At 45.7% G+C, this 27170-nt stretch overlaps 2 protein-coding genes across 6 annotated transcripts in view; both read right to left on the bottom strand.

Annotated features, from left to right (window-relative positions):
• The window catches only part of LOC116574510 (ral guanine nucleotide dissociation stimulator-like), a 492075-nt gene that overhangs the window by 463343 nt on the left and 1562 nt on the right, over positions 1 to 27170 (bottom strand). The gene's annotated exons all lie outside the window — the stretch shown is intronic.
• Positions 1211 to 27001, bottom strand: LOC116574515 (ral guanine nucleotide dissociation stimulator-like). 4 transcript variants are annotated; one of them, XM_032315292.1, is made up of 8 exons: positions 26603 to 27001; positions 6420 to 6537; positions 5947 to 6004; positions 5441 to 5548; positions 3639 to 3832; positions 2994 to 3053; positions 1888 to 2081; positions 1211 to 1652 (listed from the first exon to the last, which is right to left on the bottom strand). In XM_032315292.1, exons 2-8 carry the CDS (start codon positions 6494 to 6496, stop codon positions 1219 to 1221), a joined length of 1125 nt encoding a protein of 374 aa, XP_032171183.1. In that variant the 5' UTR covers positions 6497 to 6537; positions 26603 to 27001; the 3' UTR covers positions 1211 to 1218. The 4 variants fall into 4 exon arrangements, with proteins under 4 accessions (XP_032171183.1, XP_032171185.1, XP_032171184.1 ...); XM_032315294.1 differs by lacking the exon at positions 26603 to 27001 and adding an exon at positions 8511 to 8873; XM_032315293.1 differs by lacking the exon at positions 26603 to 27001 and adding an exon at positions 6921 to 7414.

Genomic DNA, 27170 nt, shown 5'->3' with positions numbered 1-27170 from the left:
GCCTCCCCAATGCTCTATGGTCACTCCCAGGGCCCCGACGTCATCCCTGATGCCTTGTCCTCCTCATGATTTCAGGTCTCATCTATAGAATCCTGGATCCCTCCTTTCCAAAGCAATGCTTCTCCCTAATGAAGACAGCATAAAGGAGCCAGCAGCCAGTCCCCTAAAAATGTGGGTAAAGCGTGTTCCAGTGTTGATGTTTACAGGAATCATTCCTAAAGAAACAGACATTTATGGCACAGACGTGCTTATCGCTTACATTTTGAGAGTCAAATAACTGGAAATGAATTAGTTGTTCAACAGAGGGGTTTCCTGAATGCTGTCACTGAGAATGCCCAAGGGGACAGAGCGACAGTGTCTGTCCACTGAGGGGACATAAGGAAGAACAAGAGACAGCCCCGGAACCTTCCCCGCCCCACTCTGTCACCTACATGTGCGCACATGTGCACACACTCACACACACACACACACACACACACACACACACACACACTGCACTTAGAGGGTAAGGCAGAGAAGAAGGATGCCGTGTATTATAGGGGATTATTCATTGGTAGAAGGAACATGCCTTCCTTTTTTCATCTTTAAATCGTTATTTACTAAATAAACATAGTCTGGATAAAGCCTAAAGAACTCTTTTATGACCTAACTTGTTAGCAAGCAATGAGAATATTGAAGATATAATTTTAATATTTGATAATATGCCCATTAGAATAGTTGAAACGTAGACTATCCAGAAAAATGAAAGCATGTAAAGGTGTCTCATGGACCCAGACATTTCTCTCATGGTTTCTGCTTTTCAAGGCATGCTTCTAAATGGGAAACCTAGCTCAGAATGAAAATAGTTCATTTGGGGGCTTCCCGTGATCTTTGTTCTTTCAGGAACATTCCTATGTAATAAAATGTTACTTGTATAACAAAGTTTCCAAAGAGGGGAATCACGCTTATGTTCTGCAGACACACACAGAAGGTCATATTGTAGGATTCCAGGCAGAGGAAAATCCAAGTGGAGGTGAAGTGGCCGAGACAGAGAGCAGAGCAGCGGTTGCAGGGACTGGGCGAGGGACAGAGCACTGAGCGATGAGGAGCGCGGGTGTCTCTGTGACGGAAACGTCGTAGAACGACATGGTTGTGCAACACCCTGGATGGACCTAATGAGACCTCCATACCCCACTGCAAAGGATGAGAGTAAAATTTTATGTAAACTCAAATTCTACTTTATTTAATTAAATCTAGTATGTAATTATATACATATTCACAAAACAGAAGAAATACAAATAAAGCAACGAGGGCGATGGGAAAGACATGATTTCTGGTTGTAGCAATCACGAGGTTCTCCTCGGGAGCGGAGCCTGCTTGCTCCACGGAGGCAGGTGGCGGCAGCTCGTGGGCAGGACCCTGCTGGTCATCCAGGAAAGTCAAAAGGCCAGGTGGCTCTTCCGTGGCTGAGAAGTGAACGAGGGCCCTGACGACCATCTGCCCTGGCCCCAACGGGTCAGGGGGGGTCACTGGTCTTCCTAAGCCATAGTGAGCTGCCGCAGCAGGGATGGCGGGGGCCAGCTCAGGCCCCAGACGTGCAGCGGGTGCCAGAGTGGCTGCTGGAACAACTTCCCGAGGCACATCCTGATCTGGCTCTGGGGCCGGTGCTGTAGCTCCAAGAAGAGAAAGCATCATCAGCTTGGTTGACTTCCCTCTCGCCTTTCCTTTTCCCCACCACTCAGCGTGGCCTGTGTTTAAGACCCAGCCCCCGGATGGTGTCCCCGATGGAAGCCCATGGGGACAGGGATCTGAGACGACTCACTCCTCTCGGCCCAACTACAATCTACGGAGGCTTCCTCAGGGTGGCCCACCCTGCCTCCGCCTCAGGCCCACACCAGTCAACCTCACCCCCAGCCTCTGGCTCTGTGGTCTCAGCGCGCTGCCTTTCTGGCAGCAGAAGCTGGGCACGGCGCTGCAGGTCCGAGCCAGGCACATTGACCTGCAGGTAGGCCAGTACAGCATGCAAGTTGGGAAACTCCGGAGGCTGCACAAAATCCCCTGGATACCTTTCCACCCACATATCCAGGATGGAATAGACGGCCCTGGGGACAGACATGGAGGCAGAGAAGTCAGAGGACAGGGTAAGCATCCAAACCAATATCCCAGGGAACCCCTGTGGGAACCTGGGCCCCTGGGCTTCCAGCTCCTGTCCGAGACCAGTCGGACTCCTTGTCCACCTGCGACGTGGCAGTCCTGCCCGAGACAGGCCTGCTCCAAGACGGCGGGCTGGCCAAAAGCCTCTTTGAGTGGGAGTCCTTGATCAATGGGGGGAGCCTTTCTGGACTTCTTAGGGGAGCTGGACACACTCCTCAGTCTGTCTCCTTGCCCACGAGCCACTTGAATTCAACTGCATGTGCCCAGGGAGGGGTGGTGTCTGGCCTCTTAATTACCCTCACTGCACTCGCCTCTGCTCCGTGAAGATCCAACCAAGGAGGGAACAAACGGACTCTGTCTCTAGCCAGGCCTTCCCAGGGCCCTCCCCATACCTCCACCGTTACCTCCTCTGCCCGTTCAGTAGGTGCCATGAGAGTGGGTCTGTTTCCACTGACACTTCCCACAGGGTGTGGGATGTCTGCTGCTCCCTGGGCTCTACTGGGTCACCACTCTCCCTGAGCCCCCTCTGAGCACCGAGTGCAGGTACCAACAGACTGCTGTGTGATGGTTCCTAAATCCCGCATTCTGGGTCCCAGATTTGGGGCACAGAGAGGGCTGGCAGGGGGCAGGGATGGAGCATGACCCACTCAGGGGTTGAAGCTGTCCTCCAACCCCCTCTACACACCTACCCCATGTCCCCAGGGCACCTTCCCAGTTTCCAGTAGAAGCTCTCAGACATTTACCCTAAAGCAGGAATCACAGAGGTGTGCGTGAAGGTCCAGAAGCCCCTTGAACTCACAGTACCCTCACTGCCCTGCTGGAGAGGGAAGGCCCTCCTGGAGCAGCCAAAGCTTACTCACATGTTGCACTGCTCCTGGGGTCCGCTGACCTCGTCATACGTGGAGTAAACACATCCGAATCTAGAGGAGGCCAGGGGGCATCACATGAGATGTCTGCGGATGTTGGCTCTCACCATCTGACCCTTGACTAGCCTGCAGCCCTGGGGTGCTGTCTGTTCTGTGCAGGGATCCCATTCTGCTCCGAGATAATCGCCTCCACCTACTGGGGCTTCCTGAATGCTTGCTGAATGAAAGGGCCCCAACCAGCCCATCACCGACATCTGAGTTGCCCTGGCCCCTGCTCACCCTCAGGGATGCCTGCTCTGGATTCACCACACACAGACCCCAGAAGGAATCTCAGATCTCCCTTTCAGTGGCAAAGGAGCCCAGCTCAAGATCACAGTGAGAGTCAGGAATGAGGCGGAGGTTTCATCATGAGGGGCACGGGAATGTTCAAAGAGCATGCCCACAGGCCCAACAGCAGAATTTTCCACTGGCGCACGCTACCAAGTGTTCTTTCCCTACAAGACCGCACTGAGTCCCTATAATACCTCTGCCCCAGTTAGGAGCAAGGGAAGCTTGGGGAAGCTTGGGGTCCTGCCAAGTCTCACAACCAGGTATTGGCCAAATCCCATGGAGCAGTTAGGGGCAGGGGAGGGTGCTCACCTTGCAAAGAGGAGGCCCAGCACCTCCTGGGTGGTAGTAAAGGTGCGGTATATTTCCAGAAACGAGTACACATAGTTTAGATCTTGTTTTATGACAGCAGTCACCAGGTAATCTATTGCGGCCTCCAATGAACTGGCACGAGTGTTCCATACTATCGAGGTCTTATTCCTCTTCCTCGTTGAGCCATTTTTCCCCTGAGGTGAATCAGAGGAGACATGAGTCAGTGCTGTGGCCACCAGGAGGGTTGGGGCTTGGAGGGCAGAATGAGCCCCCAGATCTCAGGGACTTAAGCAAGAGGTGGGACAAGAGAGCCCAGAGTCCGAAAAAGAATTGGGTGACTCAGTGTCTCATTGGGTTTAGCCTAAGACTCTTGGTTTTGCTTCAGGTCATGCTCTCCATGTCCTGAGGCTGCATTCCTCGTAGGGCTGTGTCCATAGGGCACTGTCTGCTTGAGGATTCTGTCTCTCCCTCTGCTTCTCCCCACTCTCCCCTGCCTCCCTCTCAATCCATCAATCAATCAATCAATCAATCAATTAAGAACCCTTTAAGGAAGGGATATCTGGGTGGCTCAGTGGGTTAAAGCCTCTGCCTTTGGCTTAGGTCATGATCTCAGGGTCCTGGGATCGAGCCCCACATTGGGCTCTCTACTCGGTGGGGAGCCTACTTCCCCTCTCTGTCTCAGCCTGCCTCTCTGCCTACTTGTGATCTCTGTCTGTCAAATAAAGAAATAAAATTTAAAAAAAAAAAAAAAGAAAGGAAGAATCCTTAAAGGAAAACAGAAAATGTTCTTGGTATCCATACAAAGAATTGAAAAAAATGATGTCTGAACTTGCTAGTATCTCAGGTCCTTTTGTGAGCGGAGTATTGGTAGCACGTCCCTGCATGAGTGGCATGGATCCTGTGATTTCTGATGACATAGCCCCATTGTTTTTATTTTTTCGAAAGATTTTTTATTTATTTTTTTGACAGAGAGAGAGAGGTCACAAGTAGGCAGAGAGGCAGCCAGACAGAGAGGGGGAAGCAGGCTCCCCGCTGAGCGGAGACCCCCCCCCCCAACGTGGGCCTCGATCCCAGGATCGTGAGACCATGACCTGAGCTGCAGGCAGAGGCTGAACCCCCTGAGCCACCTCGGCACCCAACATATTTCATTCTTGAGATGAGAACACAGACGTCTTAGGTGAGAGGGCTTAGGATAGGAGGGCACGGAGGCTGTAGGATGCAGCACTGTTCATTAGCCACAGAAGGGGATTATATCCAGTCCTACCCCTGTAAAGGGCTAGATGCCGGTGATAAATGACTGGCCTTCTGGACTGCCGTGCAGGGCAGTGAGGCCCCTGTTCCTCACCCTAGGGGCCACAAAGATGTGTTCCATCAAAACAAAAGCACAGAGCAAGAGACAGAGTACCATGGGCCCCATGTCCCTTTGGATCAGAATCTCCCAACTCACTCTTGCAAATGATCATTTGCAAGATTTGTATAACCTGAGGAAGGACTGTTGGGCCAAAGGAGACACCTGGGAGCACGAGTTAGGAAAATGCCTAGGCCAGGGCAAAAGGAGTCTAGATCAACGGGATGAGACCTGGTCTAAAGTCTCTTTAAAGATACTCCTATAAGTATGTGGACAATGGCTGTGCTTCTGTCCAAGGCGTGGGCCGGACCATGAGGGCCAGTTTGGGAAAGAGATGGGATGCAGATTCATGGGAGTACAGGACTCTAGGAGGCCAGGCTGGCTTCTAGAAAGTGGGGCCCTTGGTGCTGCATCGGCGTCCCAGGGGTCGAGTTTCCCCAGCACCCGCTCTCACCCTGAGCCAGCGCCAGACTCTGTTGGCCGTGTGCGGCTTCTTGTCCTTGGAGGAAGGAGAGCAGGCAATCTCCTCGTTCACCTCCTCCACCATGTCCTCTGGAGTGTTCTGTAAAGACAGTGCCCGGCAGCCAGGCAGGAGGCCTTAGAGCCCTGTCTGGAGGCCTTTGCTGGTCTTCAGACCCAGGGTGCTCCATTCCAGACACACCACAGCCCAGGATGCAGAGCCCTCCCCCAAGGAGAGAAACGTGGCCCAGCTTCAGGGCCTTGGATGTGCTCTGGCACAGCTAAGAGGCACCTCAGGAATCTCCTGTGCACCCGGCCCACCATGACATTGGTGTGAACAAGAAGGGATCACCAGGGTATCCACTGTGCTCACCCTCCTCCAGCCCATGGGCGGGAACCCCCACATATCCCTCCTCTCCTCAAACTCCAGAGGAAGGGATGGGGCTTCCCTAGGACGGTTCAGAGGGGTGGGCATCGCCTATTCTCCTCAGTAGTAAGTACCTTATGGCGTCTCCCTCGAAATATCCTGAGGCATCGGGGGGGTGGTTTCAGCCAACTTCTGCAACATGGGAACAAGCCATTTTCCTGGGGGTTCTGGTACCCAGAGCCCCGGGATGTACGTAGACAGGATGAAAACATCTTTCTGTGTCAGACGTTTCTGTCCAAATAGCCCTGATACCGGACTAGAGTGTGGGTCCTGGTTGCAGGGGTTACAAGTTGTGGGCCTTTGTGACCCAGGCAGTGACATCACTGCCTATGATCCCCTACCGGGGCCCACTCCTGGTTAGACCCCTACATGAACAGTGCTCCGGTCTGCCATCTCCTCATCCCCCTTCTGCATGCAAGGCCACATCTCATCTGTACACAGTGACCCCAACACACCCCTCTCCACAGGCCCCCAGGGAAGGTCTGGGAGCAGCCAGGGCCCCAGCTTGCAAACACACCTGGTTTCAGACACAAGTTTCTATACTTACCTGGTTTGGACCTTAGATAAGCCATTGTGCCTGACAGGGATGGTCCCTTCTCTGCAAAATATGGATGATTCCAGCATGTCTTTCTATCAGATGTCCACAGGCATAGGTTGGATAATAGCTATGATGTTAGAGGAGTGCTGTCATAGGTAGGAAATACCTCCCACCCAATTTCCTCCCTCCTATCAACTTCTTGGAATCTGCTACTAATCAGATCCCACCCCACAGTCCCTCCTGGGGTGTGTGTGTTTGTGTGCACAAGCACACTCGCTCCTGTGTGCACACATGTGTTCATCAGTGCTCATATTCTGGAATCCCAGAAGATGACAGTCCCACCTACAAAGGGCTGGGTAATAGCTTCTCAAGAACTTAGGCTTCAAATTTTCAATGAAATCCCTTAGTAAGGGACTGGCCTTGGCCCTTGGCTCTTGGCCCTTGGCCCTTGGGTGGGAACAAGTTATGCGGATGATAGGGCTATGGATACATCCAAGGGTAGGCACCTACCTGAAGGAGCCTACTGCAAAGTTTCCATCGACAGCCAGGTGCATGATTGAAACACTTAGGTGTCTACCCCTGTCTGGGACATTCCTGGCTTAAAAGTGTTCAAAGGGTGAAGTGAGGTGATGTTCCAGGTGTGACAGCATGATCTCAGGATCCCGGTGGTCCCCAGAAGACCAGGTGGGGCCCGAATGCTTCAGAGTTCCCAGACATCAGTTAGGGAAAATGGCTGAAAACCATGAAGCTACGTCCTGGCTTTCTACTCTGTAAAGCCCTGTGCTCCGAATCACAGCATAGTTGGGTGATCACTTTCCTGGGAGGGGTCCAGAAGAAGCAGGAGCTTGGTGAGACCTCTGACACCTCGCAGGTCTGGTGTTGGTCTGTGTCACTGGAATCCATAGAAACTGGAGTTTGGGCCTCCTGGGTGGCTCTGCTGGTTAAGCAACTGCCTTCAGCTCAGGTCATGATCCCGGATTCCTGGGATCGAATCCCACATAGGGCTTCAGCTCCATGGGGAGTCTGCTTCTCCCTCTGACCTTCTCCGCTCTCATGCACTCTCTCACTCAAATAAATAAAATCTTCAAAAATAAAACAAAACAAAACAATTGGAATTGGAACTCAGTCACGTGCCTGAGATAAAAACGCCTCGTCCCTGGCAGGGTGAACGCAGAGTTCTGACAGAATCCGAGGAGATAAGACCGGTGGAATGTTTTTTTCTGTGCGGGCTCACTGAAGAGCTGGGTGTGAATTTTCAGCTCCGGGGTAGGGAGCAGGGTGCGGTGACAGTCACCTCAGCCATTGGTGCTGCAAGCCTTCAGGGAGTAAAACAGCGGCACTTGCTGGAACCCAGAGCCCGTCTCTGCTGCTTGGGCCAGCTGCAGTTGCACCAGGGGAAGTCCACCTGAGGATCAGGGCAAGAGCCCCTCCCCTAGAAGGCCATCACGAACAGCTCACCCCTCTCAAGTTCACTGATCAGAGAGGGCTGCAAAGCTGCAGAGCTCAGGGAAATCACTGGTAGCATTCTTTGTATTTTTTTTTTGTAGCCTTTTGTTTATTTTTTTTTCAGGTTTTTCTTACTTTCATCTCCTTTTAAATAATTCTTATTAGAAAGAGATTGTGTGTGGGGGTGTGGTTGGGCAGAGGCAGAGAATCTTCAAGCAGACCCCCTGCTGAGCACAGAGTCCAACTCAGGACAGGATCCCAGGACTCAAAAGATCAAGACCTGAGCTGAAACTCAACAACTGAGCCACCCAGGCTCCCCTCCAAGAGTAGCCTTAAATGAGAAGAAATTAAAATAAGATCAATCCTAAATATGCATGAATTTTAAAAAAGAGTAGGAGAATGAAGAGAAAGAAGAAAGCCAAGAGCAGTGAGAGAGTAGTCAAGGAGTAATATGAATTTTACTGAAGTGTGGCATGAGACAAAACTAGAAAGAAAGAAAGAAAGAACTTTATTAGTAGTATCTCTGTGGTATGACCAAATGTGCTTTGTTTTTATAATACATACTTGAAAAAATGTCTTCCTATTATTTAAAGCATGCATGAATTATTTCAATTTTATTTTTAATATTTAAAGAAAGGGTGTTATATAATTTACTTTCTCAAATGTCTTAGGACTTCTGGCAGGAATCCTCCTCAACCACGCTGCATCACCAAAGGTCTTGGAGGTGATCCTTGACTGTGTTCTCGAACATGAACCAGTAATAGTAGACATTCCTGCATCGTTTGTTTCTTTTATTGTCCTAGCCACAGTGATAAGTACTTATTAATTTTGTTATGTACATATTAAGTGTCTCTTTCTGTCTCACTTATCAACTCCAAAAGGGCAGTCACCTTTTCTGTTTTATTCACCAATATATAATCAATTGCCTAGCACAATGACACATGAGGTAGGAACTCAATAAATACCTTTGAATGAATAAATATATAAACCAAGAAAGTAAAATTGTATCACAGAGTTTGGAAGTGTAATCGAAAATGTATAAATGCAAATAAAAATTGATTCATTGGAGCAAATGGTTGCCGATTTGTCATGACGAAATGGGTCATTAGTGTCCAGATTGTTTTTTTGTTTTGTTTTGTTTTGTTTTGTTTTGTTACTGCTTTCTCATTACTATTTTTCACTAAGATTTGCTATTCCCAAAACATAGCCGTATCATCTGGGAAAAGAATAAACAGTTGTTTCTGATGTAGTGTAAACTCGTGAACCAGCACGAAGGCGAGGCAATTGATGCCCCCAGAGCACATGATGTCAGGAGACACTCACGCCTAGGTTTGTGCAAGCCCCACCCATGAACCTTCATTACCCTGCAAGCGAGTGGCTCCTTAAATTTTGTACCCTAGTGGCCTCCCTTGTCCCATTCTGGCATCTCTGTTAGTTTATTTATTATTTGTTCTTTCTATAAACTTATCCTTGGAAGAGAAAAGAGTGCATGTCCAGGCTATGTCAGCTTGCCAACAGCAGGTTCATGAATGTCCTTCTTTTCCTATGCAGATTTCTTTCCATCTCTTGACTGCCTGCCAGACCCACATAACAAAACCTCCAGGTTGGTTAGGACGATCTCTTTCCTTTCCTCCAGTCCCATACTGCTAATTGGGACCAAGCTGACTGGCTGCACTAAACATTTTTGTTATCCAACCTTAGCTGGTGTGTAATGAGACTTGTTACTCTGCTCTTCTTCATCACCCTGTGCAGGCCAGAGTTTACCAGTGAGGTGCTGGGTCTCAGTGCATAGACCCCTTTCTTTGCCTTCAGCATACTTAATGTTAACTACTTCCCAACATTTAAAATTGCCAATTTTACATGAAAATCCAGATGTACAAAATCTCAAAAATGGAAAAAAACACATTTTTCAAAAGATTTTCTTTTATTAATTTTAGAAAAAGAGAGAGAGGATGTGCACGTGCATGAGTTGGAGGAGGGGCAGAGGCAGAGGGAGAGGAACAGACACCTAAACAGACCCCATGCTAAGCAGGGAACCCTACATAAGGCTTAATCTCACCACCCAATCATGACCTGAGCCAAAACCAAGAGTTGGTGCTTAATCAACAGAGCCGCCCAGGTGCCCCATACAACACATTAAAAAAAAAAAAAGAAAATCTGACAAGATTTTTCTCAGTGTCTGTTTGTTAGGAAAAAGATTTCCACTCCCCTCACAAATTAGAGAACTGGTTTAACATATATCTCCTGGAGACTTCCTTAACTTGGTTTGCTGACCTTCTTCGGGATGGGTTCTAGCAATTTGCTTCCACACAGCCTCTTTCCTTGCTGAATATGCATCAGCAAATGCCTTCCATGTACATTAACACTATTCCCCAAATACTTTCTCTCCATCTATACACAGGATATGGACTGTATATCTGACTTTGTTTGGACGGATCGGGCCATGGAACTAGTTCTAGCAATGAGTGACGAGTAGAAATTTTATGTTTCTTATGGCTGAGCATTTAATTGTTAGTGCGACCCTTTAGAGATCTCATTTTCCCTCTTTAGTGACAGGGAACATGGAAGGTAAGTGAAGCTTTCCAGCCTGTGTTCCTCAGTGGCTTTAATGAACAGAATTCTCTGTCATTTTGCAAGGGACATGTAGTAAGACCAAGAAATAAACTTTTGGGGACACTTGGGTGGCTCAGTCGGTTAAGCCACTGCCTTCGGCTCAGGTCATGATTCCAGGGTCCTGGGATTGAGTTCTGCACTGGGCTCCTTGCTCAGTGGGGAGCCTGCTTCTCCCTCTGCCTGCTGTTCCCCCTACTTGTGTTTTCTTAAAAAAAAAAAAAGAAACAAACTTTTGTTGGAGCTGTTTGTTGTCACCACAAAACCTAGTCTATCTTGACTGATAGGATGCTCTTGGTCACATCTATAGTTCTGTTTCTCCTCTCAGATTTAAACAAGCCCAATGTTTTAAGAAAATCAAAGGCAATTATGTCATAGATTGCCTTCTCAGAGTTCTAAGATCTGAGCAACAGAGAGAAAAAATAGCACTTGATGCGGCTATGTGCTTTCAGAAAAGAATTTATAAAATTGACTTTCTATTCCAGAATGTTCTTTACAATGATCATTGTTTTTCCTTTCATAGAATATTAGGCAATTGTGTTAAACATGAAAATACACTCAGAGGTTTTTGTTTGTATTGTGTAAGTGATTTTCAGTATCATTATTAGGATTTTATAGAAATACTTTTGTAATATGTGTGGTTCCTATATTTCTTCATGGAATTTTATTAAAATCCAGTTTTTCCCAAAGAAACACATTTCTATTTAATGATGCAAATCAATGGAAAAATAAGATGTGACACTCCAAAATTCACTTTACACGTCACTGTTAAAGGCATATATCTATTCACAAATGAGGAGATGCAATTCTATTTCACATAGCTTCAGAAGTAATTAGATACGACAACTAGTATTAATAATGCTACAACTATTTACGGGCGAAGATCAACAAACCCAGTCACACCTAGTTGAGGTGCTTTGGAATCAGAGGCAGAAGAGGGAGCAAGATTACGTGGGTCCCTGTTCTCTCTGCATCCTTCAGAGGAAGGCCTGCTGGACAGGGGGCTAAGATGGACTTGACCATAGGGTTGGGTTCCTTCATAGAGGTTGGATTCCAATGCCATGGGAGGGAACATGGACAGCAGCCTTTCTCAAGGTCTCCAGTGCCAATCAGAGCAAGCTTGGGTGCCAGATATTCAGAGGACTGCTGGTTCCTGAGGAACTTGGGGACCCCAGTACAACTGAAAATTGACAGTGGGTGCAGCTTAACCCATTGGGAGAGGTGTAGCCACGAAAGGACACTCATGCAACAACCTGACTGCCCATACCCACACTGCCATGTAGTAGGCACCTACCACAGGCTAGCAAAAAATCTAGGTGCTTTATACTTGCTAGCTCTTACCTTCACTATCACCCTTTAAGATGGATATAATTATTTCTAATTTTACAGATGAGGAGAATGAGGCTCCAGGGAAGTTAGGTTACTTATCTAAAGTTAGCTGACTTGTAAATGGCAGAATCAGGATTTAAACCAGGTTGTGCTCTTTTCCTCTGTGTTTACTGATATGCTATGATATTACCTGATATGATATTAAATAAATACAATAGGAAAAGGGCTACTGAAAATACAATTCAAAGTATTTTAAAGATACATAACTTTTTAAAAAAAATTTTATTTATTTATTTATTTGACAGAGAGAGATCACAAGTAGACAGAGAGGCAGGCAGAGAGAAGGGAGAAACAGGCCCCCCGCCGAGCAGAGAGCCTGATGCAGGGCTCGATCCCAGGACCCTGAGATCATGACCCGAGCTGAAGGCAGAGACTTAACCCACTGAGCCACCCAGGTGCCCAAAGATACATAACTTTTAAAATAATCACTATATTGATCAAACTACATCTTCAAAATGGACCCTCCCTTCCTCTAGCCAAGACACCAAGAATGATGATACCTCTATTGCTTTTTGCTAAAGAGTGGCACTTGAAACATTGGAGAGAACCTAGTGCTTGCCAGAAGTCAAGGCCTTGCACTGGTTCTGAAAAGATCTAAAAAATTTGAGAATGTGGAGGTGGTGGTGGTGGTGGTGGTGGTAGTGTGTGTGTATGTGTGTGTGTGTTGTAAGGAGGGATTGCCAGAATTGGGATTACAGTGAATAGTGAGTGGTCTTGACTACTTTGGGGCCTGAGATAACTCCAAATCCAAGGGTTCCCTCAGAAAATCCAGGGCCATTCAGATGGCCTTAAATATTTTGAAATGAGGGAGAGTACCCAAGACAGAGAAAAATCACTGGAAGCTCCTGTACTGACCTGTCAGGTCTTCTAAGACACTTGCAGCCAGTAACTACCATAGTGAATTCTGAACTCCCTCAGAATTCAGGGATGCAAGCTGAGGTTTAGTGACCTCTAAGAGCTGAGGCTCCAGCCAGGTGGGACATCTCCCCCACCCACCACAGGCAACTGTGTTCTTTAGAAAAGAGCAAGGGGCAGGAGCTCCAGACACCCGTTAACTACAGCCTGTTCTTCTCACGCCTCAGAACTCCATACATGAGAAAAATAAACTGGGTCATCGCTGCTGGTGTAGGGACTTTGTGTCAGGTTTTAGGGGAAAAAGATGGGCTTTAATGTAGCAGGATGATCTGTCATCATTTTCTGGAAGCTAATTATAAGCCCGAAACCAGAACATCGCTGATTTTGGAATCTCCTCAGAGGATAACAGAAAGCTGACAAAGGCTAGCTTTCAGCTTAACTTTGGGCAAATGGTCCAACATGCTGTGGCCTACATTCCTCAGCTATAAAATAAGAATATCAGATGACTTGTTTGAAACTGGGCCACAATAACATATTGAAATGGGCCGTATAAACATGGAGCTGTAGAATCATGGACTCTCAGAAGGCCGACAAGAACATTTGGTTCACCCTCCATTTACAGATAAGCACATGCTTATGTGGTCCAAGCAGATGAGGGGCTATTCTCATTTTATAGTGCTTCCAAGCAGATTCACACTGCTGTTAGTCTATTTTGATAGTCCACAGCTTAAGAAATGCCTCCCGATGCTGTCTTAATTTCCACAGATTGCATCCCTTGATTGACCTCTTCTAGCGTCCTTGGGCATCCCTGGTACCCTTGTTGGACTCACTGTGCTGAGTTGGGATATCCCTCTTGTTGCTGCCCCCTGCCATGCCTCTGAGGCAGGAGATCAACATCTCTGGAGAGAAGAGGTAATCCCAAGTTCTTCAGCAGGAAAGAAGAACATGGAGGGTGGGGAGACAGCTCTGGCTCTCGGGGCCACAGTCCCTCAGGGATAGACCTCGAAGGCTCTACAGATACTTAAAGGACTCCCAGAAGGTAAGGGTTATCCAAAGGTCTCTCCCATGGGGGCAGTCCAGGAGCTAGGTCAAGAGGTGTCCATGCGAAGGACCTCAGGACAAACAGGTGATGGCTATATGTCATAAACCAGACTATCAGTGTATATTGCTAAGTGTGCTTTATTGTCCCAAGACTTTACTCCAGATCCCTCTGGGACAAGAATTTTCTTTTCTCTTCTCTTGGAGGGGAGATTTGTGGAAATGTTGGGCTGCACTCTATCATAGCATTTCTTCTGTGAGAATATTGGCTGTTTTCCCCATTGATCATGCCGGCGCAGATGCCTCCTTGTCCTTCTCTAAGCTCTTCATTCACTCAACAAGCATTTCATGAGCACTTACAATGGGCTAAGTGTTGAGAATCTAGCTGTGAGCACAATACACCTGGCATCTGTCCTCAGGGAGGGTACAGTGGACAGAGATCAGACTCCCCCGCTCCTGAGACTGGGATCCTACTATCTCTTCACTGCCCCTCCTCACATTCCACTCCGCCCTCCGACTGGGACACTAGCTTACTGACCAGGGTAAAGTATCCTCTCCCTGGAGATTTCCTGTTGCCTACACCAGGACCTTCTCATTGTATGTGCTCTCTTCGTATCTCTGAATGCTGGGGGACTCCCAGTAAGACAACCCTGCACTTGCGAGGTGATGTTAGGAAAGTACATGGTTCATTCAGCAAGTACCAGACTGTTAGCCAGCTGTGTGGATGCTGGGCTGCTTCTGGACCAGGAATTAATTGCCCCCGTCAAGACTGGCCAGTTTCAAGACAGTCATAATTGATGAGGGAAGCTCACTTGGCTGCTATGAAACTAGTCAGATGCCCACTGCCGTGCCCTCAACAATGAGTCACGTTCAATTCCAACTCGCCAGATGCCCACTGCCATGCGCTCAACAATGAGTCATGGTTAATGAAATCACAAATCTGGATGACGCTCTTGACACCTTGAACGTGAATGCTAAGATAAAGGGCCTTGGTAATAGGACTGGCCTTTCTGGAACACCACTAAGCCCTCACCAGTCAGGTTCCAGCTGCCAAAACAGGGTCCTCATAACCGGCTTGCTGTCACTCCAACCCCAGATCTTAGCATCATCTGGCAGGGGTGGCATGAGAGTTAAACAGATGACATGGGATAAAACAAGGCAGGATACTTCAGAGGCAGATAATTTACAGGTTACCTGTGCACGTTTTGCCTTTTGACTTCTCTCCCCCCCCCCCCCCCCCCGCCTTGACTTTGCCACTGCTGCCAGGCTGGTTTCCTAGAAGGGAGCAAGAAAACAATTTTATTTTCTAGGAGCACCCCTGGTAAGTGTTTAGAAAAAGTTCAAAGTTAAAACTTGCCTAAATGAGGTTTTGGAACAACCTCTTTAATGATAATGACCCATAGTTTTCTGGTTGAATTCCTCTACAGGCTTTGGCGAAAGCCCTCTGCCTGTGTGAATACAGCCCTGGACAGGTGGGAGCGGAGGGCAGGCAGAGGCTTTAGGAACTCCCGCTCCATTCGAGTATCCTATGATGTATGGTGGGTGTATTCCCAGAAACCGCCCCCCACCGCCTCCCGCAAATGTTGTGATACAGTTATCTCATGGAAGAGAAAAAGTACCGGGGAAATCAAGCTACCTGACTAGGAAAGCTGGTGGCTTTCTTTCCTTTGATCTGTTTCTTAGGAAAAAGAATTCTTAAAAAAAAAAAAAAAACAAAATCCCAGAACATCCAGTATAATAAGCCTGATTAACTATAGTATTACACGCTCACTAACTAGCCTCAGGCAAAGTAGCAGCCTTGAGCCTGAGACTTTCTCTCAGAACCTCTCCAATCCCAGCATCTGTTGTGCTTGCTGTCACCTCCAGGGTAACTTCATCATTTTCACCTCCTCAGGTTCTGAACCAGTCCCTCCCACGCGGAGCTCGAGGCAGCTGGTAGAGTGCAAGCCAGGGCACGAGGAGCATTATTTCAGATGGAACAAGTGTCTGATGGAAAGCTTACACAATTGTAGCCGGTCCTGGACAATCTACCTGATCGTTTCACCCCCAGTCAGGTGGGTGTTCCAGAAGCAGCTGGCGCTTTACAAGAGAACAGCGCGATGGCATGAAATTGTATCTCCTGATTCGATTCCCCCCTAAGCATCGCTTGCTCATCCCACCAGTGACGGTGGACAGACCAGGTGGTGCCTCCCACCCCACTTTCAGCTTAGTCACCCCAAGTGATTGATATATGCGAGACCACCCTTGTCTCCAGATAAAATAAGGAAGGGAATCTGAAGGGTGTTGTGGTGTCCTCTGCTCGCTGCCACACCCCTTCCTGTTTCTTTTCCCTTCAGTCTAATGAATTGTTTGTCTTTCTTTTCCTCCCACTCAAAAATGCTCATGCTTATGTGTGGGTTTTTTTTTTTTAATACTTTCCAATAGAAACCATACTCATTTTCCAGGACATTTCTCCAATTTTTTTTTCCCCTAAGGCCTGACTTTTTAATAGAGTCAGAAGTGGTTCTCATTTTAAAAACAGAGGTTTCTGGTTTTCATGGGCATTCAAAGCTAAATTCTTCACTAGATCTTAATGAGATTCTGAATCGTAGTTTTAATTTTGCTTGTTTAACCACTTGTGTTGTTTTGTTACTGCTCTAAGAGTTTTCACATACGTCCAAAGGAGGATAACCAGAAACAGTCCATGTAAGAGACAGTTCATGTAGGAGACAGGGTAAGTCAAGCAGAGGCTATCTGAACCAAACAGCAAATAGCACTGAAGAGCCAGTCAAAAGTGCGGCTCTAGGGGTGTGTGGGTGACTCAGTTGGCTAAGCAACCCGCTCTTGATTTCCACTCAGGTCCTGATCTCAGGGTCTTGGGATTGGTCTCAGGCTCTGTGGGGAGTAGGCTTGGGATTCTCTCTCTACCTCTCCCTCTGCCCCTCCCCCTGCTCACAACAAACATACAAACAGTAAATAAAGGTTTTTTTTAAGTGTGGCTACAACAAATTATTAAAATTTTTAAAAAACTCAATTAGGTGACCTGAACTCTCTGTTGTAGATATATAGGTCATGGATATGAAAATGTGCTTAAAATGCATAGAAAGGGAGCCTGGGGAATTGCTCAGGAGTAACTGACACTAGTAAGAGATTGGGAGCCAATGTGGGGGCAGGAACTAAAAGGGAGTCATGGTCCTCTAAAAAATAAAAATAAAAATACCACATGGTCCAGTAATTACACTACGGGGTATTTACCCAAAGAAAACAAAAATACTAATTCAAAAACATGTACGCCCCCCTATGCTTATGACAGCATTATTTGCAAGAGCCACAATGTGGGAGCAACCTAAATGTCCACTGATAGATGAACGGATAAAGAAGAAGTCATACATTAAGTGGTATATATCAGCCATTTAAAAAATGAAATCTTGCCATTTACAACAACAGTGATGGACCTAGACGGCATTATGCTAAGTGAAATAAGTCAGACAGAGAACGAGAAATACCATACGATTTTATTTATGTATAGCATCTAAAAAGCAAAACAAGTGAACAAACTAAAAAAGCAGGAAGAGACCCATAAATATAGAGAATAAACTGGTGGTTGTCTCCACGGTGGCGGTGGGGGGGGTGGGAGGGAGGGCAAAATAATTGAAGGGGAGTGGGAGATACAGGCTTCTAGTTATGGTGGGAGTAAGTCACGAGGACGAAAGGTACAACGTAGGGAATAGAGTCAACAATATTGTCATAGTGTTGTATGGGGACAGATGGGACCTCTGCCTATGGTGAGCATGGTGTAATGTACATTGAATCACTATGTTGAACTTACATAACATTCTGTGTCAACTATACATCAGTAAAAAAGACGAAGAGGAAATGAAAAGGAGGGCACCTGCACACAGTGGCAGGCACAGAGGGAGGACCAGGGGAAGACACAGAAAAAGCCTTCTAGAAGCCAGGAACAGCTGAGGTCACTGAAGCCAGGAGAGAAAAAAGGAGGAGATTCTCCTCCACAGCCCTCAGAAGGAACCAATCCAGCCATCCCCTTGATCACAGACTTACGGCTACCAAAGTGGGAAGACTTCTGTTGTTTAAGCTGGAAGAAAATAAGGTGGCGGGGAAGTGAGTGAGATTTGACTTGGATTACTGCTATGTCACTGGATCTGTCATAAGAAAAATGCGATACTCATGTAATCTATACTGACACACATCGGCAAACATGGATACATATGTGTATAAAAGAGAACAGTAACTTTAAACTTTATTATACTTCTGCAAAAGTCCTATAGTAGTATAATCACCCCTAGAGGCTGAAAATTCTTATTATGGTGAAGCTTGTGGGCTTCAGAAGGCTTTGTCTTTCCTTATTGCAACGGTTCTCAGCCTTGGATGCTCGCTAGAATCAATGGGGACATTCCAATCTCGATGCCAACGCCATATCCTAGACTAATGAAGTCAGAATCTCTGCAAGGGAAACTGGCTCCAGCTTTTTTTAAAGCTCCCCAGGCGATTTCAATATGTGACCAAAGTTGAGAACAAGTTTTACTCTGTAACCCCTCAAAGGGAGGGTCTATGTCTGGTTGTCTTTATGTCTTCACAGCACCTCAGTTAGTGACTTACATCAATATAATGAGGAGATCCGGAGCCTCCAATATTCTCAGAGGGAGAAAAAAAGTCCTAATAACCAGAAGTTAGTCATGTGTTAGGACCAACGCACACAGATTAATAAGTCCTAACACCGTTTCTCCCTCTGTCCCTCCCTCCCCACTTGTCCTCTCTCTTGCTCTTGCCCTCTCTTGCAAAAACAAACAAACAAATAAATAAAAATATGCAGTGGAATATTACTGATTTACATCAGTGTGGATGAAACTGGAGGAAATTGTGCTCAGTGAAATAAGTCAAACAGAGAAAGACAATTATCATATAGTTTCACTTATTTGTGGAACATAAGGAATAGCATGGAGGACATTAGGAGAAGGAAGGGAAAAATGAAAAGGGGGGAAATCAGAGGGAAGATGAACTAGGAGAGACTATGGGATCTCAGAAACAAACCAAGGGTTTTAGAGGGGAGGGGGTGGGGGGATGGGGTGGCCCGGTGATGGGTATTAAGGAGGGCACGGATTGCAAGGAGCACTGGATGTTATACGTAAACAATGAATCATGGAACACTGCATCAGAAACCCATGACGTACTGTATGGTGACTAACATAACATAATAAAAAAAATTATAACAGCAAACAAACAAATAAGTAAAAGCTTAAAATAAAGCAAAAAACCTTAAGTGTCTGCCTTCAGCTCAGGTCATGATCTCAGGGTCCTAAGATCAAGACACGTATCGGGCTCCCTGCTGAACGGAGAGTCTGCTTCTCCCTCTGCCCCTCCCCCCAACTTGTGTGCTCTCTCACTCTCGCTCTCTCTTGTAAAAATAAATAAAGCAAATTATGAGTTCCAACAGACAGCATCAGGTCCTTTTGATGCCTTCAGGATCTGCGTCTTTTCACACACACACACACACACACACACACACACACACACACCTGTACACACACAGTCCTTTGCTGGGTATCTCCTCAGAGCCTGAGAATTTGGTGGTAGTGGGGGGGATTCTTTGGTCAGGTGATATCCCAATAGAGCAAGGTGAAAGCCGCCAACCAGCTGTGTCTCTCAGTGATGTAAAAAAAAAGATTGTAAATGGATTTCTAAGTCACTGTTGAGCAGAAGGTCTCTTTGGAAGGACCCCTCACCTTCCTCACGACTGCTTCCCAAAACGGATTACATTACTCCTGAGACATTGCCCAATCTTATTTGGGACAGTGAGTTCCTCGGGGCATAGCAATAAGTCCTTCTGAAAAGAGAATTTGGAAATTTGAAGTTCTTCAGATATATTTCGGGTTTTTTCTTGAAAATGGTGCCAAAGGTTTCCTCTACTCCCAGCACAGCTGGTGTTGATGGTTGTGGTGGCTTCGTCTAATATTTTGTGCTTTAAATGTTATGATCCTTGGGTGTATCAAACCTGTTATAAAGTTCATACTGGGGGCAGAGGGTCCATATTAATTAAGCAGTTGGGATTACCCATGCTTGATATGGTCCTCTGAACAGCTCAGGTGGTTATATTAACTGCTTAGCTGTTGATGTCTTGAAGACAAGATTTCAGCGGCAGAATTTCTGGTGTTTGAGTAGATTATAATTCCATTAGAAATACCCCTGTAATATATTAGTAAGGTACTTTTAAAAATAATCTACATAGCATTCTACTTTGTGTCTTTCTTTAATTGGTATGAAATCAATGCAGCATTATTTCAGTTCAAATATCTTGGTGTGTTATTTTTTTTAAATCCCATTAAGCGATAGCTTCACAACAGATTTTGTGAAATCCTATTACTCACAGAACCTCTAAAGTCAATGTTCCTATGTATTTTAAAAATCAATAAACTCCTAATTATTTGAAAGAGTGTCTGCATTTTACATCACTTAGGGGCATGTATATTTTATGAGTTTATAATTCCAAATATAGAATAAATAATTCTATTAAATCCCAGTATTTTGGAGAAAAACAACATTAATCAGCTCTATAAATTATGGCATGATAAGTCGGATTGTTCCCTCTGTAACAGTGTAAGAGTTGCAAACTTTTCATCAAGACAGGAACAGAGAGAGAGAGAGAAATTCAGATGGGGGGAAACTATGACCTCTTTGGCATGTCTGTTTTCAGGATGACATTTCAGAGCCCATCTCTGCTGGGCTGGTGTCTGCCCACCTGGCCACACAGTCTGGTTTGTTTTTGTCAACTCTAGCCCAGATCTGCGTCATGCAATGCACACATTTCCTACTTCATTCATCCATTCGCTATGTCGTTCATGGTTAGAGTGGTTTCTTTCATAGTAATTGCTTATGGAAGTTGTGCTATGCCAAGCCTTCCTTTCCCTCCTGGTTCTCTCCATTGAAGTCCAGCCCACTGGCCCCCTCCCTCCCTCCACTGCTTTCTTTCTCTGGCTTCAGAAATCCTGGGACAGAGTGAACGGGAATTTGCACCAGAGTCCCAGGATAGGAGAAACACCTGTGCCCAAGGATAGGTTAGGTTAGCACCACGGTCAGCAACATACACCTGGGTTGCCTCCTTAACTGCTTAGTCTCTAGCGTGCTTCCTTCAATAAAGACACCATTCAACAAACACTGGAAAAGTAAGTGAAGGAAGAAGAAGCCAGCAGCGAATTGTGACTTTGTGTTCATGGGCACAATTATGAGTGTCTAAACAGCCCCAATTCTCTGTTGGCTCTGAAAGTTCAGGCAGCTCCTCTTCCTGTCGCCTTACTTCTCCAGGGGAACTGAAAAGATCCAAGGTAAGGATCAGTCCCTCCCCCTGGGACAGAAATTTCACATATGGTACCTCTGTTCATTCTCAACATGACTCTCCCTTCAGAGAAAAGAACAAAGGCTCAAAGGGGTTAAATCCACCCAGCAAGCAAGTGGCAGAGCCAGGACTCAGCCCAGAGCCACCTGGTTCCAAAGTCCATGTCCCTCCCTCCCATCACCCATGTCACTAGAGAGGGAAATGTAGTGTGTATGTGCCAGCATTATACCTACACATTAAGTGAAGGTTGAAATGATAAGGAGCCCGACAATGAATTACCAGTACCATTACAACACTTTGCATTGTCATCTTGTATGCTTTTATTACATATCCAAAAATACAATTCATCAGGAAGAATTGTATTTGTTCAGTATTTCACTTTCAGTTACGGTTTGTTTCCTTCCTTCCTGCCTTTACTTTTGTCCTTCTCGCCTTTCTTCCTTCCTTCCTTCCCTCCCTCCCTTCCTCCCTTCCTTCTTTCCTTCCCTCACAATCACATTGTCCCTAATTGTAACTAAGGGTAAAGAAATTAGGCTTTACTCTGCCTGTTTAGGAGATGCAGTCCCTGGTTCATTAAAGAGAAGTCTTCTTCAAGACAACTGGGTGGCTCAGTCAGTTATGTGTCTGTGTTCAACTCAGGTCATGATCCCAGGGTCCTGGGATGGAGCCTCACATCAGGTTCCCTGCTCAGTGGGGAGCCTGCTTCCTCCTCTCCCTCTACTGCTCCTATGTTTATGCTCTCTGTGTGTGTGTGTGTCAAATAAATAAATTCCTTTTTTTTAAAAAAGATCTTCTTTACCAAAGAATGACAGCTTCCAAAGATAGAAGAAATGGTAGAATTAGGAAGTCACCACTTTGCAACTCCCCATGGAAAAACTGATTCAGGTAAGAGCCATCAATGAATGCTACAAGCATTGGGTAGAAGATTGTGGGGAGTAGGATCTTTGGACATTACCAAAGTATCACCCCACTGGTGACTTGCCAATTTTAAGAGAACAATATACTATCACAAAGGCCAGTACTGGTGGCTGACAACTCAACCAAGGAAGAAAACTCAATAGTATGCACACCCTGGTGTTGTACCCCTGACTCGAAGCAGCAGGAAGTATCCAGTATCACCCATAGTATTTGTTCCTGATATGTTTAACCTGCACTTAACCAAGGTTTTAGACCTAACTTCCAGTGTATAGGAAAGTCGATAGCTAGAATGTGGAGGTAATGACACTACAGGGAAACAATTAGACTTGTGGGACATTTGACAAGACAAACTGGCCTCGTCTCTCCAGAAAATCAATCTGATAATGGAAAGCAGATCAATGCTTGCCTGGAACAAGAAGCAGAGGGGATATGACTGCAGAGAGGCACAAAGGATCTTTCTGGGGCAACAGAAATCTGCATTTTGATTGTTTTTTATTTGATTTGATGGGACAGTTACATTGGTGCATACAGTTGTCAAAATTAATGAACAGTACACTTACAGCTGAATTTCTTAGGTCAAGTTACACTTTGATGCAGATGATTTTTAAAACAAAAACAAATTATCAGTGTCACAGAAAAAAGTGAAGCCATGGGTTGTCTTTATTGTCTTTAGACAATATTTAAATTGTCTAAAGACCCATTACAACCAGATATAATAAGAGAAGTTCAGCTAGATCTGGGCTTGAAGAAAAAGGGGACAACTAAGAAAGACATTTTGGGGATAATGAAGAGAATTGAAGCAAACTGGATGCTAGATCATCCTGAGAAATTTAAAATTTTTTTCTTCTGCTTTCTGGTAGGATAATGTTCTTATTGTTAAAGATACTTGTTGAATTATTTAGGAGAGAAGGGTCATTAATTGCTATACTAGAAGATATATGAGGACATGTAGAAAGAGAAAGCAAAGACAGCATAAAGTTATCAATGGTTTAATTCTGCAGAAAGAATTCACTGATATTTATTGTGCTAGGCTTTCAACACTTCTGTACTTCTGAAATTTCCAAGAATAAAAATGTGGAAAACAGTGACTGCCATGTGAGTGGTGATGGCTCTTCTGGTTTGGAGGCAGTCTTCAGAAAGTCTTCTGGCCTTTGGTGAGATTATCTCTTATGGCAAGGAGCCACCCCTTTCCATGGCTTCTCCTTCAGGGGAAAGGACACTTGCACGTCCCTAGAGAGGCCTTTGTATCCGACTCTGTGACCTAAAGGGCTTCGGGCTCCTCCCACCATCCGTCACTTCTCCCCACCACGATGCTGTTGAGCAAATACATGTGAATGGTTCTGTTAACTGCTTGAATAAATATTGCACCTCAACTAAAAAGAAAAGATAAGTTCACTCCTGGAATCTCTCCATGAGAGAAGAGACAATAGAAGAACATAGATCAAGAAGTTTCTTGCTTAAAGTTGAATGGAAACATACATAATATGTACTTTGAAGGTAGGAGTTCTCTTTCAACGTCAACTAAATGCGGTCACTAGGGCTCTGGGTGTGGAAGATCAGACTTATTTAATGTGATGATGTCTAGGATGTTATTGAGCTAAGGGAAGTGATCAAATTCTCCTCCTCTGGAAGGTCTAGCTCAAACTGCTTCTCTTGTAGAAAATCTTTCCAAACTAATCCAACCCAGAACAATCACTCCCTCTCCCAGGTTCCACCTGTTCCTGCTATCTGTTTCAGCCTGTCTGATCCTAAGTCACCTGCTAGATTATTTAAGAATAGCTTACATTTTCACATCTTCTCCCTCCAAAGCCAGGATAGGGTTTGATGGGGATGCCGAGCCCTGATTCTCCCGATATGTCTGTCTTCACCAGCACATACCCACCCATACTGTAAGTGCTTGGACAGCAGGGGCCAGGGCTAAGCCCCTTTGTGTTCCCAGTGCCCTGCACAGGGTCTGGTCCATAAATGCTTGAAAAATGAACAAGGGCTTTCCTCCTATCCCTACTGTACAGTCCAGAACATAGGGCAAGGCATGGGGGAGCTTCTTGTAGAATGAATCAAAGTTACCTGGAATCAGGAAATTTGAGTGATAAAGTCTCTTTCTCTGTCTGTCTGTCTGTCTGTCTCTCTCTCTCTCTCTATCTGAATCTCTCTTTCTCTTTTGCTTACATGCACATGCATTTTCTTTCTCACCATTGGAACCCAGACACCACGCTGGCAAGAATCCCAGGATTAGAGTAAGGAGTAGAGGAAAGCATTGCCCACTATCCCCTGTCCAAATCCCTGACCCATAGAATTTGTGAGCATTATATATATATATATATTTTATGACATTGCATTCTGGCAAGATAGGTTACATAGTCACACTAAATGGAACATTCTCTTTGCTCCTTATCTTTCTCTACATCTCATCTAAACAAGGAAGTAGTACCTTAGGTAGGATTGTCAAATTAAATGGGATGTCCAATTAAATCTGAATTTCAGATAAATAATAAGTGATTCTTTTGGCACAAGTATGTCCCCAGTATTTCATGTAACATATCCTTTAAAAATATTTATTGTAGGTGCCTCCTTAGCACAGTAGGCAGTGCATCAGTCTCATAAACATATTTGTTTATCTGAAGTTCAAATTCAGTTGGCACTCCTTTATTTTTATTTGCTAATTCGAGGAACACTTACCTTGAGTCTCCACCCTGGACCTTTTCTCTACCCACACACACTACTTAGGGGAGTCAACCCAGTCCAAACTTTATCCTGACAACTCTGAAATTTTTATCTCCAGTTCAGAAATCTCTACCAATCTCCACACCAAAACACTGGACTACCTACTTGATAACTCCACTTTTATAGCTGAGAGTCATCTCAGACCCAATCAGAATTGTTGATTTGCAACCCCTACCCACCCACCCAAGCTGTTGCTCCTCACCCTTCCCCATCTCGGTGAATGGCACTGACATCGACCCAGTTGCTCAAGCCCCCAAGGAGAGCGTCAGCCTTGATTCCTCCCCATCCCGTACTCTGTGTCCAGTCAATCAAGAAGTCCCTTTGGCTCAACCGCCAAAACATATTTCCAGCCCATCGCTGCCTCCTGGTGTCCCCTACAACCCCTCTGGATCAAGGCACACTCTCCTCTCACTTGAACAACTGCACTGGCCACCAAATGGCTTTCCCGCTTCCCCTCTTGCTTCTCTATAACCCTCTCTACTGCATTCTCCCCGCAGTAGCTGGAAGGATCTTTTTAAAGACACATCATGGAACTCGTCTGCTACAAATGCTCCGATGTTTCCTCACTGCACTAAAAATAAAATGCAAATATCCTTCAAGATCCTTCATGATCTATTTCCTGTACCATCTGTCAAAGGACACCAACCTTTCTGTTCCTCAAACATCCTAAGGTCCCGTAGGACCTTAGGATGTTCTGCCTGAAGTACGGCACCCAGGTGGCTCATTCTTACCATTTCCGCCTCAAATCTCACATCACTTCTTCCATTTAGGCCTCTCTTACCTGGCCCCCCACCCCCCCGCCCTTGTGTCTCCCAAGGCCATCAGCCTGGGGTATTTCCACCTCCAGGCAAAACCCAGTGCAACTGCTTTGGTTTTAGTTTGGGCCTGTGCACTGGTTTCTGTCCTCTTGCATTTGATCTTTTTTTTGAATACAGCAGAGAAACAGATTTTGTTAATTTCCTAATTCAACTTAAGAGTTCTGTCCATTCATATATGATTTGACTTATGGTTTAGCTGCCCACATTTGTTGTGATGGCTTATATAGGTAGACTTATTTCTACCATATGATTTTTACTTTTCTATTGATCATGCATTTTTAATATTTCTTTCTTCTCATTTCCTCCCTGTCAGGGAGTTGACATACTTTCTTTATTCTCTTATTTCATCTTTTAGTTTGAAAAAACATATACTCGATTTCTATGATTTTAGGGTTACCTGTAAAACTCTTTTTTAAAAAGAGATTTTTATTTATTTATTTGAGAGAGAGAGACAGAATGAGAGAGCAAGAGAGAGAGTATGAGAAGGGAGAGGTCAGAGGGAGCAGCAGACTCCCTGCCGAGCAGGGAGCCTGATGTGGGACCTGGGACTCCACGATCATGACTTGAGCCGAAGGCAGTTCCTTAACCAACTGAGACACCCAGGTGCCCCACCTTTAAAACTCTTAAGCCCATGTAGGGACGCCTACCTAGCTCAGTCTCTTAGGCATCTGCCTTCGGCTCAGGCCATGATACTGGGGACCTGGGATTGAGTCCTGCATCAAGCTCTTGCTCAGCCCAGAGCCCACTTCTTCCTCTGCCTGCTGCTCCCCCTGCTTGTGCGCTCTCACACTCTTGCTGACAAATAAATAAATAAATAAATAAAATCTTTAAAAAACCCAAACTCTTAAGCACGTGTAACTTACGTCTGAACTGAGTCTATTACCCCTCTTAGAGCACAAAATGAGAATCTCAGAATCCTTTAATGCTAAGTACCTTCAGTTGTTCTAACAATGTGCATTATCATGTCATTCCAACTTGTCACTAACATCTCCCGAAATGGCTTTTTCGTGTGTTTTACAGCTAATGGTAATTCAGATTTCCCGACATGTTGGCTAACTACTTACCCACCGGGCTCTTTGTTTCCCATTCACTCCTGCAGGTCTGACTTCCTGTGCTGAAATAATCCTTCAGTTGTCCTTCCAGTAGCTGTTGTGGAGGAACCATTTCTCCATCCTTATGTCAAAAAATGTTTCTCTAGCACCTTAAATCCTGGGCATAATCCACAGGTATGAAATTCTGGTGTACAGTCCATTTCTTCATTGCAACCAGAATGGCGAGATGTGTGAGACTTTGTGGATGGAATAAGGTGGTGTCTGGGCCCAGCTTGCTTCCCAGAGCAGAAAGCCGGGACCTAGCTTCCTGGTTTTCAGCCATCCTCCCTAACTGATGTCTGGGAACTCGGAAGCATTCGGGCCCCAGCTGGTCTTCTGGGGACCCCAGGGATCCTGAGATCATGCTGTCACACCTGGGATATTGCCCCACTTCACTGCTTGAACACTTTTAAGCCAGGAATGTCCCCCACAGGGGTAGACCCCTAAGTCTTTCAATCATGCACCTGGTTGTCCATAGAAACTTTGCAGTAGGCTCCTTCAGGTAGGTGCCTCCCCTCGGCTGTATCCATAGCTGTATCAC

This window comes from Mustela erminea, chromosome 15 (assembly GCF_009829155.1).
Source record: "Mustela erminea isolate mMusErm1 chromosome 15, mMusErm1.Pri, whole genome shotgun sequence".
Taxonomy (NCBI): domain Eukaryota; kingdom Metazoa; phylum Chordata; class Mammalia; order Carnivora; family Mustelidae; genus Mustela; species Mustela erminea.
Note: the sequence above shows the minus strand (reverse complement) of the source record. Positions and strands in the feature narration are given on the sequence as shown.

What these genes read in the sequence shown, in the direction of transcription:
- LOC116574515 (XM_032315291.1), bottom strand. Translation starts at nt 6,964, where the DNA reads ATGCACCTGGCTGTCGATGGAAACTTTGCAGTAGGCTCCTTCAG. An exon ending in TTTGCAGTAGGCTCCTTCAG is followed by an intron (nt 6,471 to 6,920) that starts GTAGGTGCCTAC and finishes CATATTTTGCAG; the next exon opens with AGAAGGGACCATCCCTGTCA. An exon ending in CTGGGCCTCCTCTTTGCAAG is followed by an intron (nt 3,054 to 3,638) that starts GTGAGCACCCTC and finishes GGCCTCCTCTAG; the next exon opens with ATTCGGATGTGTTTACTCCA.